This window comes from Chaetomium tenue (assembly GCF_020726465.1).
Source record: "Chaetomium tenue strain MPI-SDFR-AT-0079 chromosome Unknown F5144scaffold_6, whole genome shotgun sequence".
Lineage (NCBI taxonomy): Eukaryota > Fungi > Ascomycota > Sordariomycetes > Sordariales > Chaetomiaceae > Chaetomium > Chaetomium tenue.
In genome coordinates this window covers 3868562-3881373 of record NW_027117334.1, presented here as the reverse complement: position 1 = coordinate 3881373, position 12812 = coordinate 3868562, and the positions used below count along the sequence as shown (strand labels likewise).

Genomic DNA, 12812 nt, shown 5'->3' with positions numbered 1-12812 from the left:
GTTCGCCGGCCGGTTGGTAACGCCCGAAGGCCAGCTGTGACGAACCTGTCCAGGATCCTATCCTGTTAGGGTTCAGCTTCGTTGAAGGTAATCTTTCTAGGATGCTTAGGTTCGGTGCAGCCAAAAGGTGCACAACAATAGACTTGTCTCAACAGTAGGCTTGCGAACTTGTAGCGAACTGTAGTTGTGATTGCTAACTGGAGAACTCCCAGAGCTCTCCAGAAAGAATGACTATATACTATCTGAGCCCATAGGTACCTTCGTACCTATGTTCCTTGGATCGTAGTGATCGCGCAGCGATCACGAGGATCGCTTACAGGTGCTCGCAGTGATCGTTCCTCGATCACTGCGGCCGCTGTTTCATTGGTTGGTTTAGCGAGTGGTCCCTGGTGCGTCCCGCGCGCCGGCAGGCAGCTTCTGCAGCTGCCTATAGTGCAGACGTTGAACACTTGGAGAATCGCCTTCAAGCCAGCCCACTACTAATCCTACCAACCCACGAGAATCCGAAGAAGAATGGTAGAGCGGAGCGAACACGCTAGAATGGACTTGCATGGGCTTTAAGGAGATCAAGGCATATCTTTGGAAATGTATGGTTGAGTTAGTATTAGTTGCCCTTTCGGGTTAAACCCGCCGGGCGGAATAAATTGTTTGTTTGTTTGTATATGGTCAACTCGTGACACCAGCACTCTCACCACCTTGGTGGCCTCGACAGTCTCATGGCCCAACCCACCAACTTCACCACCCAAAGTTTCCCAGAACACGCGCACGAAGGAATTATGGTCCTCATGCCTGATTCACTCATTTCTCGGGTGTACTTTGCTCACCAGATCCCGCATTGAATCCGGATCCATGCCAAACGACCCAATCAACCTCCGTCTCAGCCTACCTGTCAATGAACCGCCATCAAACGCCAATCTTCTTGTCCCACCATGATATTGCAGTCGCCCAGATCCTTGTGCAGTAGCACCACTGGCAACGCCAAAATGTCCGGCGGTGACGCGATCACGTCATGAAAGACTCGGTGAAACCTCCTAGGCAGAGCGCCTAACACGAATCGCAGCTCGGTCGCAAACATATGCAACATGTGAGGGTGGCAGGGTTGATCCGACCTCATATGGTCTGCTAGGACCGCTCGGAATACGGGGCTCGGGGCGTCCCTCTCGGCTAGCTCCGCGGCCCTGTCCTAGGGCGCCGCGTACGGTGGTGCATCCGCGGGATCTGAGTGGGTAGGGGTCCAATCATTTTACGACTTGTCTGCATTCAGATCCGAGTATGATTTGCGTTGTGCAATAACTTTTGTACGCTGGGGTAAGCACTAGTTTGTTTTCATTACCAAAGGCAACAGCTTGATAGGATCCTCGTTACACTGTCGAATGCAACATCAACCGCGGACAATCCGACAAGTCACTAGGTTTTAGGGAACAAGAAGGTATAAATCGAGCAACTCCCTCATGGTTCCTCGAGTCTATAAAAGCAGACCAAGCAGTTCAACAGCGCTCCATCGCACACAGCCTCCAAAAGCTCTATCATTACGCCTCATCCGGTTCGATCACACTTTTGCCAAACGCCGCCATCATGACGAAGCCCGTTACCATTCTTCTCGCATTGGCAGGGATTCTTCTCCCGCTTGCCGAAGCCAAAGCTTGCAAGGAGGGGCTCGACTACTGTGGTTATAACCTGCTGAAGAGAGGCATGTTCCTCTCCCGCCGGCCTTTCTTTCCGTTCAATGCTAACTGGGAATCCAGGGGACTACCTCCGCGAGATTGACAACGAGCTCAAGAGAGTCGGGCTTCCCACCCAGGACCCATATGAGAGACATTCTCTCTTCCATTGCTCCAGTGACGGATGGATTCGCTGGAATGTCTACTGCGGCAACTGCATCGATGGCGGCTCCGGAAAGAATGACTTTTGCAGGTAGTACCTGACTACGGGCACTTATCAGTGGGTGGTAGTATGGGCTCGGGACAGCATTAGACACCAGGGAAGCGCTAGACACCAGGGAAGCGCTAGACACCAGGGAAGCGCTAGACACCAGGGAAGCGCTAGACACCAGGGAAGCGCTTGATATTACACATTAAATCGAGAAACGAACATATGTGCCGTGCAAAAGCGAATGGAAAGACGCGCGCTGAGCTTATCATCATCGCCGCGATAAATCCAGAGCAGCTCACAAAAATCGAAACCCAACTTGTCCAGCGGAGCACAGTTTTTCTTCCGAGCTTCGAAGCGAGGTACAAAACCCAAACTACCTAATGTCATGAAATCGGCCACGAGACGGGCCGAGCGGGGCGCAGCGGGGCTGCGCCAGCCAATCATTTACAACGACCCAGGAGGTAGATAATGGTAGACGGGCTATCATGGGCTACCAGGTAGATCATGGTAGACGGGCTACCTTAGACTATCAGCATGCAACATGCAAACTCAGATAGTATATAGTCATTCGTTCTGGAGAGCTCTGGGAGTTCTCCAGTTAGCAATCACAACTACAGTTCGCTACAAGCTCGCAAGCCTACTGTTGAGACAAGTCTATTGTTGTGCACCCTTTGGCTGCACCGAACCTAAGCATCCTTTGCAGAGATTACCTTCACCGAAGCTGAACCCTAACAGGATAGGATCCTGGAGTAGGTTCGTCACACCTAACCACCTGATATGATAGAGTTGATCGACCGCGCCCAGCAGTGAGATTGGCTCTTACGAAAAGGAAAATCCCTTCATACGACGAGGCCTATACAGCTGTTTGGAATACGCCTGACGACCAGAAAAGGCTTCCGATTCTTGCGGCACGAGATCGGCTCCTGCAAATTACCTATGGATGAAGAATGGGCTGAGGATAATCGTAAATGTCCGCGTACCTAGGATGCAACCCGAGCGGTGGGATTTTCGAGAGATTAACATGGCTTATAGGGGAGGTTCTCGGGAGCCTTGCTGTCCCCGGCAAGCAGGCTTTTCTGTCGGGCGTTTGTCCAGAAGCGGAAGGATCGCGGGCTGACAGGGCACGTAGGGCTGGCACTGGACTGTGGTGGCTGTGTCTCTGCTGTGATTCCAAAGCCCGTCCTGGCTGCATGCTTGGCAACTTGCCGATCCCCGTCAGCAGGAAGACAGAAGTCACGGCATTGGCTGAAGATCGAGTCTCCAAACTGTCAAGTTTTGCCTGGATTTGGAAAGGTGCATGCTTACATGCTGTTCGGGCGTCATTGTACATGTATTTAAACTTGACCATCATGATTCATTGCGCAATTTCCTGGATGTTGTTCGAACCCAAGCTTCTTGAGATTTAGTTAAGTCTTCCAGACTTAATACTCCCAACCGCCGTGAAGCTAGCCTTTTCATTCAGAACCAGAGGACCGCCACCACCACAACCATACTATCACAGCCATGGAACACAAACAGGAACATGCCTACACCAGCGCCTGGAAGAGCCCCCTCATGCGGTGCTCGCCTTGCGGACCCCTGTGGAAAGCCATCTGGTGGCCCTGTACCTGTACGTCTGAGTCCAATACCTTTTTGGCTCCCTAAACAAGCAACTCTAAACTGACCACGCACCAGCCTACGCCGAGACGGAGCAGCTCCTGCGTGACCCTTCTGTGCCGGTCGAGAAGAACAGCCGTGACTGCGTCGAGTTTGGGCGTGACTTTTGCATCGGGACGTATGCCAGGTAGGTTCTCCGTGGCTGCCCATTTATATCCCCCCACCCTGCACAGAACCATCTACTCCCATCCATCCCACCCCCGTTTACAACACTTCCATCTACACCACCCCTTGCCTTACCCATCAGTACCTATCTACACCTTTAATGTCCCCTTCCAAACTACCCACCTTCCCACCCCACAACCTCACCACATACTCACGGACCATGATCCCATCCTCTCAACCCTAACACCCACACATCCATGATGCACCCCACGCCCCGCCCATCCCATCCCCCCAACCAACGTCCCTCCCCCCCAACCCACCCTTAACAATCCCTAACAACTCCTCAAAAAACACAGCAAACTCAAAACCCAACGCCTCCAAATCCGCACCCGCTACGCCATCCCCGGCACCTCCAACAACGACTGTCTCGTCTCCTGCTGCTGCTGGGCGTGTGTGGTGATGCAGCACGACGAGGAGGTGCGGGCGCGGTTGGAGAGGGGGGATTTAGGTGTGAAAGGAAGTGGGGTGGTGATGGGGGAGTATAGGGCGGAGGGGGGGATGGTGGTTGGGAATGGGAATGCGGATTCGAGGGGGTGAGGGGGTGAATGGGGGTTGGGTTTGGATATAGGTTTGGGTCTGGGTCTGGGTCTGGGTCTGGATTAAGGGGGTGGGCGGAGTGTGTTAGTTGAAGGTTCTCGTGGGGTGGCTTCGGCGTTTTTACTTTTCGCCTAGGAATGGGAGGTGAAGACAGGGGTAAGGGGTGAAAGGGGCAGTGCAGCTTGTGGTTGTGAGGGGGCCGGCAGACTGGTTTGGGTGTTGATGGGGATGTTCTTGTTCGGATTGTTGGATAATACTTTTTCGTTTTCGTTTTCGTTTTCTTCTTTTTGTTTCGCTTATAATCATATACCCTGAATCCTATTCCGTGTTACATCAACTCCCGCACGTTGGTGCTGACGCGCTAACCGCATGGCGATCGTTGGTTGGGGGCGACGCGCCAACGAGAGCGTGCAGCGCGCAGCCGGAGATAAAAGCTCACTGCATCCTCAATTTCTCTCAACTCCCACTCAAGCACACCAAAATACAACATGGCGCTGGAGTCGCTCGCCTCACTGGAGGCACTCCTCGGCGGACGCGCTGTCTTTACGGCCGCCGCCTTACTCCTACCGCTCATTCTCACATACGCCTTGACATCGCTCAGCGCGCACTGGAGCAAGCATGTGCGCGGCAGCGGTGATCCCCCGCCGGTGCCATACACCATCCCAGGGCTGGCCAACACGTTCCAATTTGCCTACGACACGGAGGGATTTCTCACCAAAACGCTGTAAGCAGCCCACCCCCCTCAAAAACCCAAATGCAACGCTCACACCACCCCAGCAAACGCTTCGGCAGCGTGCCCTTCCGGCTCAACGTCGGCTTCGAAAACATGTACTACATCCCCCCCGGCGAAGCCGTGCAGGCCATGTTCCGGGCGGCGCGGGAATTATCCATGAAGCCGATCATCGTGGTGGCGATGCGCGACCAGTTCGGGATGCGCCCCGCCGACGTGGCCGTGTTTGAGCGCGACGGCTCCGGCGACACGGCCAAGCCGCTCGACGGCTGGGAGCACATGGACCCGGCCCACCGCGTCCTGTACAACCAGCACCGCGACCTGGCCGCCATGCTTAGTGGTGCGCCGCTGGATGGCATGGTGCGTCGGTTTACGGAAAACTACGCGGCGCGGCTGCGGGAGCCCGCGGTGGAGGTCGGGGAGGAGTGGGTGGAGCTGCCGGATTTGTATGCGTTCCTGCGCGGGGAGATGTTCCATGCCGCGTGTGAGGGTCTGCTCGGGGAGCGCATCTTCGAGGTGTGCCCGGATTTTTCGCGCGAGTTTTGGGAATTTGACACGCACTTGATCACCTACCTGCGCCGGACGCCGCGCTGGATGGCTCCAAGGGCGTACGCCGCCCGCGACAGGGTGCTGGCGTCGCTGCAGAAGTGGTATGAGCACGCCCGCGCGAAGCTCGACTACCGCGATCCAGCCCTGGCCGGCGTCGAGTACGAGCCCATCTGGGGCTCACGCCTGATGCGCATGCGCGCCGAGATGTTTGACAACGCGGGCTTTTCGCTGGAGGGCTGCGTGAGCATGGACTTGGGTTTCCTGTGGGCGTCTAACGCTAACGTGATCCCTGCCACGGGATGGGTGTTGCTCAACGTACTGCTCTCGGAGAACCTGAAGGAGCGTGTGACCGCCGAGTTGGCCGAGTGCTTCGACGAGGGCAAGGATGCCTTTGACGTGTCGGCGCTATGCAGCAAGCCGCTGCTGAACGGCGTCTACCTCGAGTCGCTGCGCTTCTGCGCCGCCACCACGTCGGCCCGCAACCCCGTGACGGACGACTTCAAGCTGCGCGGGTGGAGCATGCCGCGGGATTCGCTGATGCTGTCGATTGTCTGGTTTGGCGCGCACGACCCCAAGTTCTGGAACCAGGGGCGCATCGGCCGGGACGGGAAGCCCGAGCACCCGCTTGACAAGTACTGGGCCGAGCGGTTCCTGGAGTACCCCGACGACCCTGCCAGCGGCCCGGTGCGCAAGTCGGATGAAGTGATCAACTCTGCACTTTCCAAGCCGGGGGAGAAGACTGCCGAGGATGACAAGACGGCGAAACCCATCAACCACACTTCCGCCCTGCAGGGTTACTTCTATCCCTACGGCGGCGGCAGCAGGATCTGCCCGGGTCGGCACCTGGCCAAGCAGGAGATGTTGGTTGCGGTGGCCGGCATAATGAAGGAGTTTGAGATTGAGCTGCTCGATCCTGTTTCGGCACGACAGGCGAAGCCCGACATGAGAGTGTTCCCAACGGGTGCCATGGGTCCAGATCGGAAACTGCCGGCAAGGATACGAAGGCGGAAACAGTGGTAGAGGCGGGATGGGCGCAATTGGATAAAGGGAATAGAAAATTGGATCGGTTAATGGCTAATACCTTACATAGATGTGTGCTGTGGTGGATTATGTGGGCGAGGGGAACAGAATCTCATTTAAAGATCTAAAGGCCACCAGGAAGCTTAGGAGTGTTTTTTTATTTTAAAAGTTCCAAAGGCAAGAGTGCCAAGCTCCCTCATGGGCCCCCCCTTTCCTCTTGATGCCATTTCTGAGTGAGACCCACAAAAACAACGGGAGCAAAAGATTCGAAACGAAAAAGAATGGTGTGCGGTTTATGTGGATCGAACACATGACCTTCAGATTTGTAGTTCCCGAAGTTTTACTTCAGTCTGACGCTCTCCCAACTGAGCTAAACCCGCAGCTGATTTGATGGAGTTCGTGATGTGTTTGAGTGGATATGACTCACAGAACGCCGGTGGTCGACCAACCTGACCAGCGCAACCCCATTTGTGACCAACACCATGTTCAACAGTCCAACGCAATTACCATGTATTTACTGCTCTAACCACAAACAAAGCATACCAACCCAACGCCAAACTTCAACTCCACCACCCCTATTCCTTCTTCTTCTCCCTCCCCACCTTCCCAGCCTCCTTCCTCCGCTTCAACCACGTCTTCAACTCATTCAACAGCCCCATCACCAACGGCACCGCCACGGGCCCCAGCAGCGGCAGGTAAACCGCAATCTTGTGCTCGTCGGGGAAATACAGCTGGCCGACCATGCTCTTCTCGAAAAAGGCGCGCTCGGCCTCGGCCTCGGCGATGCGCGCGTGCGCCAGGCCCTCGGGCCCGCCCAGCGTCTCGCAGGCGAGCCGCAGGTGGTGCATCGTCTTGGACACGCCGTCGGCGACGCGGGGAGGGATGGAGATGGATGGGAGTGCGAGCGCGAGCCGTGCGAGGGAGCCGAGTGTGGATGATGCGCGCAGGAGGAGGTCGGCGGAGCGGATGCGGGAAAGGGTGGAGAGGCGTAGGGGTAGCGAGCCGGATTGCGGGGTGCCGGTGAGTGAGAGCAGATGGGAGGTGAAGGTGAGCAGTGGCTGTTTGAGTGCCTCGGCTGAGAGGTGGCTTGTGTCGTTGGGGAGAGGGAGTAGGTAGACGGTGCCCCATTGTGGCATCATCCATGAATGGGATGAGGGGCCGGGCTCGCCATCTTCCCCAGCGCTTTGCGCCGGCGCTGCAATTGTCTGGTCCCCAACAAAGACGATGAAGTTAACCGTGGGCGCGCCCCCAATGGACGGCGACAGCGGCCACTCGGCAGCGTTGATGAACGAGGAGAGATCCTCCTTATTGAGCACCTGGTTCTGAACCCCCGGCGTCGCATAAAGCTGCACCTGCGTGTCGATCGTAAAGTTGTGGATCGGCGAAAGTACATCGAGCACGGGCTTCATATACTCGCCGATCGCCCCGTCGATATCCCAGCTGCTCGGTAGCGGCCCGCTCGTAAACAGCGAGAATGTGAGGTGGTAGGTCGGCGCATATTTCAATGATCGTGTGGTGCGCTTAGAAAGCGAGTCGGAGATATCTGACGACAGTCCTTGCGGCCGATGATCCGAAGGGATCGAATTGGTCGATAGCAGGTAAGAGATGGTGGCCTGCTCCTCGGCGAAGGTTGACCGCAGTTGGCTAGCTACGTACGTGGCAAGGGGCGAAGACGAGGAGGTCGGCGACGGAATGGCATTCGACGGGTATGTGATGTCGAGGATCGGCTCGTGCGGATCGAACTTGGCCGTGGTCGCGTCGCCGGGAACGAGTCGGATCGTCAAGACGCTCTCGCGGTCGTGTTGCTCAGGCGCAGACGGCGGGGCCAGCTGCAGCCGCAAGTGGTGGCCGGAGAAGTCATTTAGGTCGTCGAGGGCGTGTTGTGTGAGGCGGAGGAGGTTCTGGGCCTCTTGTTCTTGGAGCGCATTGGCTTGGATGGAGATACGGAGGGGGAATACCGGTCGACAAGCCTAGAGCGAGCATGAGCAAGGTCAGCACACAGCCACCCTCCACGAGCCATTCCCAAGACCAACGAGGAGACAATACATACCTTGCCGTCAGACCAATCCAGCATCTCCTGCAGAGGGAGGTCGGCGCGATAGATAGTAGTCGTCTTCCACCATATCGGCAAGCCGAGAAGCACCACGATCAACCAGAACGAAAGGATAATGTAGCTACGTCGCCGTATGTCAGACGGTTTCTCGGGCGGTGGCTCCTTTTTGGGTTGCGCTCCATCTTTGGTGTTGGTGTTGGTGTTGGAAGTTACCGGATCCGAACTGACGGCCGGGCTTTTGAAGTGCCCCGCACCATTATCGGGCGGCTGTTGAATCGACATGGCGATGGAAAACGGGTTGCCCATCCATCGACAGTCGGGTCGCGCCGAACACGCTTCACTCCGTGCCCCTGTGTCCTACCAAGAAATGACCTGCAGGGCCGTGCCAACCCAGACTAGCGTTGCACGTGAAGATAACGAACGAGCTGAAACCTTGACGAGCCCGACCGATAACTCACTCCAAAAGTCTGCTTCTTGGCTTTGCCTCTGTCGGCTTCACATGACGCCTATCAATTCACTGACTGGCTGACAGTCCCGAGGTAATTTGTCTGGGCCAACCCTTGCACAAGCCAGCGAGCGGAACTGCATTCGCTGTCCCTGAGCTCTCGCATTCTCTTTCCAGCATTTGACGACAGAGCCACATTTACACCATCGATGCAATGTGGAAATACAGAAATAATCTGATGAGCGAAGACAGGTGGGAACAGCTCGCCCCCGTTTCTGGTACAAAAGATCGAATTCAATCGGCTCCCAATCACTCAGCCAATCTCCGTTTGGGATGTTGCCCCGCCTGCCCACAGGTTCAGCCTTTGAGGACTGCTGCTTGCTCAAAGGTGTCGTCATGCCTGGCTTTCGCGGCTGCTAGCCCTGGATCTGCTTCGCAATGAGCCGAGGCACGATTCCGCCCTATGCAACCCGTGCAGCATCCCGCTCAACTCGCGAGCCTGCAAGTGCCCGCCAACCCTGCATTATTTTAACACAACGGACAGCTGTCGTTGGTAGGCACACGGCATGGACCCGTGGGACCCGTGGAAGCGCGCGTGGGTTTTGGGACTCTTCATTCCAAGTGCTGCCCTCGCCCGCATCGCTACCCTAATCCGGAACAATACTGGCGTTCCCCAGTCTTGATCCCTGTTCGTCGGTGTTGTCTCTCAGGCCCGTCCCCGATGGGTTCAGATAAAACGCTAGGAATTGCCGCGGTCAACCAGCGTTGCGAGCTTAAAGTCTCCCACTCTCCATCTTCTCCATCCTTCGCCCTATCCTGACGTCTCCATTTCCTAGAGGCGCTATTTCTTTGATACCCATGCGCCGCGCCCCGAAGTCCGGGCCGAGCTTTTAGTATATCCATTCTATTTCTCATTTAGTATTAATAGCGCCAGACCTGACTGGGTTGCTCGACAATGTCTTCCCGTGAGTGGTGTGGCGGCCATGGCAGCCATTGACCCTTTTTCCATCGGTCGAGAGAGCCCGGATTAACATCATAGTGCCTCTACCTCTCCCCGTTGCTCTCCCGGCCTTGGCTGCGGTGGCAGCTTACATCAATGGCAAGGCCCTTGTCTCGTACGATGTTGCACTCCTGGGTTCCCTCCTCCCGACTCTCGCCAAAGTGGCGTGGTGGACCAACCGAGGGCGACTCAACTTCTTTTACCGCCTTGAGGACCTGGCCACTTCCAAATCCTCTGCAAACCGCGTGTTTATACGCTTCGAGGACAAGACCTACACCTACGCCCAGGGGTACGACACGGTGCTGCGCTATGCGACCTGGTTGAAGGAGCGACGAGGAATCAAGAAAGGGGATATGGTGGCGCTGGACTTCCAAAACACCGACACCCTCCTTTTTCTCGTCTTTGCGGCCTGGGCGCTGGGTGCCGTGCCTGCGCTCATCAATTACAACTTGACGGGCAAACCCCTGGCGCATTGCGTGAAGAAGGCGACAGCCCGCCTCGTCCTTATCGATCCCGTAGTTGCCGGGAATGTCGGGGAGGATGTGCGCTCAGAGCTGGACCAAGTCACGTTCGAGGTTGTTACGCCAGAGCTCGAGACCCAGATGCTGTCGCATGAGCCCACCCGGCCTCCCGACGAGTTGCGGTCCGATGCCACCGGCGATAGCATGGGCATCCTCATCTTCACGAGCGGGACCACCGGGTTGCCCAAAGCGGCCATCGTGTCGTGGTCCAAGATCACGGTAGTGGGCGGCTTCACATCCCGCTGGATCGGGACGGGCAAGAACGACGTGTTCTACACAGTGAGTCTACCCCCCCCCCCCGTCACCCTTTTCCACGCTCCCCCATCTCACTCACCGATAACAGGCGATGCCGCTGTACCACAGCACGGCGATGCTGCTCGGCTTCGCGCACACCGTCTCGGTCGGCGGCACCTTCGCCATGAGCCGCAAATTCTCGACCAGCGGGTTCTGGGACGACGTGCGCAAGCACCGCGCCAACATCATCCAATACGTGGGCGAAACCTGCCGGTACCTGCTCTCCGCACCACCACGCATCGACCCCGCCACGGGCGCCAACCTCGACCGCCAGCACCACGTCCGCATCGCCTTCGGCAACGGCCTCCGCCCGGACGTGTGGAACCAGTTCAAGCAGCGATTCGGCATCGACACCATCGCCGAGTTCTACGGCGCCACCGAAGGCAGCTTCGCGACCTGGAACCTCAGCCGCAACGACTACAGCATGGGCGCGATCGGGCGCAGCGGCTCGCTCTACAACCTGATCCTCGGGCGCTCGGTCGCGCTCGCCGCCATCGACCACGACACGGAACTCCCCTTCCGCGACGCGCGCACGGGGCTCTGCCGGCGCGCGCCGGACGGCGAGCCCGGCGAGCTGCTGTTCCGGCTGCCGCCGGCGGACGTGGAGTCGCGGTTCCAGGGGTACTATGGGGATCGCGAGGCGACGGGCAAGAAGATCATGCGGGACGTGTTTGCGCGTGGTGATGCATGGTTTCGCACCGGTGATGTCGTGCGCTGGGATGCGGAGGGTCGCGTGTTTTTTAATGATCGTATTGGCGATACCTTCCGCTGGAAGAGCGAGAATGTTTCTACGGCTGAGGTTGCGCTCGTGGTGGGCACGCACCCAGCTGTGCTTGAGGCGAATGTGTATGGTGTTGAGCTGCCCCACCACGAGGGCCGTGCCGGTTGTGCGGCGGTTGCGTTCCGGCCTGTGGCTGGGGATGGGGGTGGTGGTGCGGCGGCTGGGCCGAGCGAGAAGACGCTCAAGACGCTGGCGACACACGTGCGCGCCGGGTTGCCCAAGTATGCGCTGCCGTTGTTTGTGCGGGTCGTGAAGGGCGAGGGTGCGCAGTCGACGGGGACGAACAAGCAGCAGAAGACGGGGCTGCGAAGTGAGGGCGTTGATCCGGCCAAGACGGGGTCGGACGATGTCTTTTGGCTGAGGGGGGATTCGTATGTGAAGTTTGGGCCTGCTGACTGGAAGGCCCTGCAAGGCGGGCAGGTCAAGCTCTGAGGTTGGCTAGGTACTGGAGCTATTACACCGTGGAGATGTATCACCCACATGCCTTTAACTCATAGTATACCCTGTAGAATGGATAGGCGGTGGTATATTTAGAAACATATTGAGACGTTAAATACAATCCCTGTCTTCCTGACTTCTTCTGGTGCTCCGGAATCGGGGCCGCTTCCTCGACGACATGTACATTTAAGCGCAATGCTGGAAGCGCAGCTCTCCTCAGCTGCAAGCACCAGGTACCCATCAAGGTTCTCGCCCACCGTGCGAGAAAGTATCGAAATGGCACAACTCCAAAGCTGATGCCGAAATAAAACCATGTATCCACTGCAGGTCCGCCGTGCACAGAAAGAAGCGTGCCGTCGGGCGAGCTTCTGAGGCTCGTCAACCAGTCGGTAACCCCCACCAAATACCCAGCCTCAAGAACCAGCGGGTTGCGCGAACCTGCAGCAAATGACATGATGCTCCACAGCCAATGAGATACGTCATTGATCGCGCAATGGGACGCCAATCCCAATCAGGGCGCAGAGGGGCAGCGATACCCCACGGCAAGCTGATGGAGGGGTCAACTGCCCCGCGTTGCGGCGCCGGGAACGTCACCAGGAGCTTCTTTGGGCTTCGGAGATGGCCAAGTCGGCGACTGGTCGGCCATTGTGTGCAGGGAAAAGACGGATGAGGCCAAGGAGTGACAGGCGGGTTATTAATGCAAGCGGTTGGAATTTCTTTGGCGCCTCGTGGGGACAGATCGCCGAGGGAA

General features: G+C 57.2%; 4 protein-coding genes and 1 non-coding gene across 5 annotated transcripts; 3 read left to right on the top strand and 2 right to left on the bottom strand.

The window, feature by feature from the left end:
* Positions 1-3182: 3182 nt before the first annotated feature.
* F5144DRAFT_372117 (uncharacterized protein) lies at positions 3183-4474 on the top strand. The gene is made up of 3 exons (XM_066784511.1): positions 3183-3481; positions 3547-3655; positions 3990-4474. The coding sequence occupies exons 1-3, from the start codon at positions 3376-3378 to the stop codon at positions 4228-4230; spliced, it is 456 nt and encodes a 151-aa protein (XP_066640523.1). The 5' UTR covers positions 3183-3375; the 3' UTR covers positions 4231-4474.
* A 244-nt stretch (positions 4475-4718) lies between these two features.
* On the top strand, positions 4719-6529 carry F5144DRAFT_595911 (cytochrome P450; the record flags this gene model as incomplete). Its single annotated transcript, XM_066790745.1, has 2 exons — positions 4719-4954; positions 5008-6529. 2 exons carry the CDS (start codon positions 4719-4721, stop codon positions 6527-6529), a joined length of 1758 nt encoding a protein of 585 aa, XP_066640522.1.
* A 287-nt stretch (positions 6530-6816) lies between these two features.
* F5144DRAFT_t154 lies at positions 6817-6909 on the bottom strand. The gene has a single exon. It is a non-coding gene; the product is annotated as a tRNA-Phe (tRNA).
* On the bottom strand, positions 6881-9278 carry F5144DRAFT_372069 (phosphatidylinositol-glycan biosynthesis class S protein). Its single transcript, XM_066784510.1, has 2 exons — positions 8580-9278; positions 6881-8499 (listed from the first exon to the last, which is right to left on the bottom strand). Exons 1-2 carry the CDS (start codon positions 8886-8888, stop codon positions 7105-7107), a joined length of 1704 nt encoding a protein of 567 aa, XP_066640521.1. The 5' UTR covers positions 8889-9278; the 3' UTR covers positions 6881-7104.
* A 426-nt stretch (positions 9279-9704) lies between these two features.
* F5144DRAFT_371905 (uncharacterized protein) lies at positions 9705-12075 on the top strand. Its single transcript, XM_066784507.1, has 3 exons — positions 9705-9992; positions 10067-10827; positions 10892-12075. The coding sequence occupies exons 1-3, from the start codon at positions 9983-9985 to the stop codon at positions 12053-12055; spliced, it is 1935 nt and encodes a 644-aa protein (XP_066640520.1). The 5' UTR covers positions 9705-9982; the 3' UTR covers positions 12056-12075.
* The last annotated feature ends 737 nt before the right edge of the window (positions 12076-12812 follow it).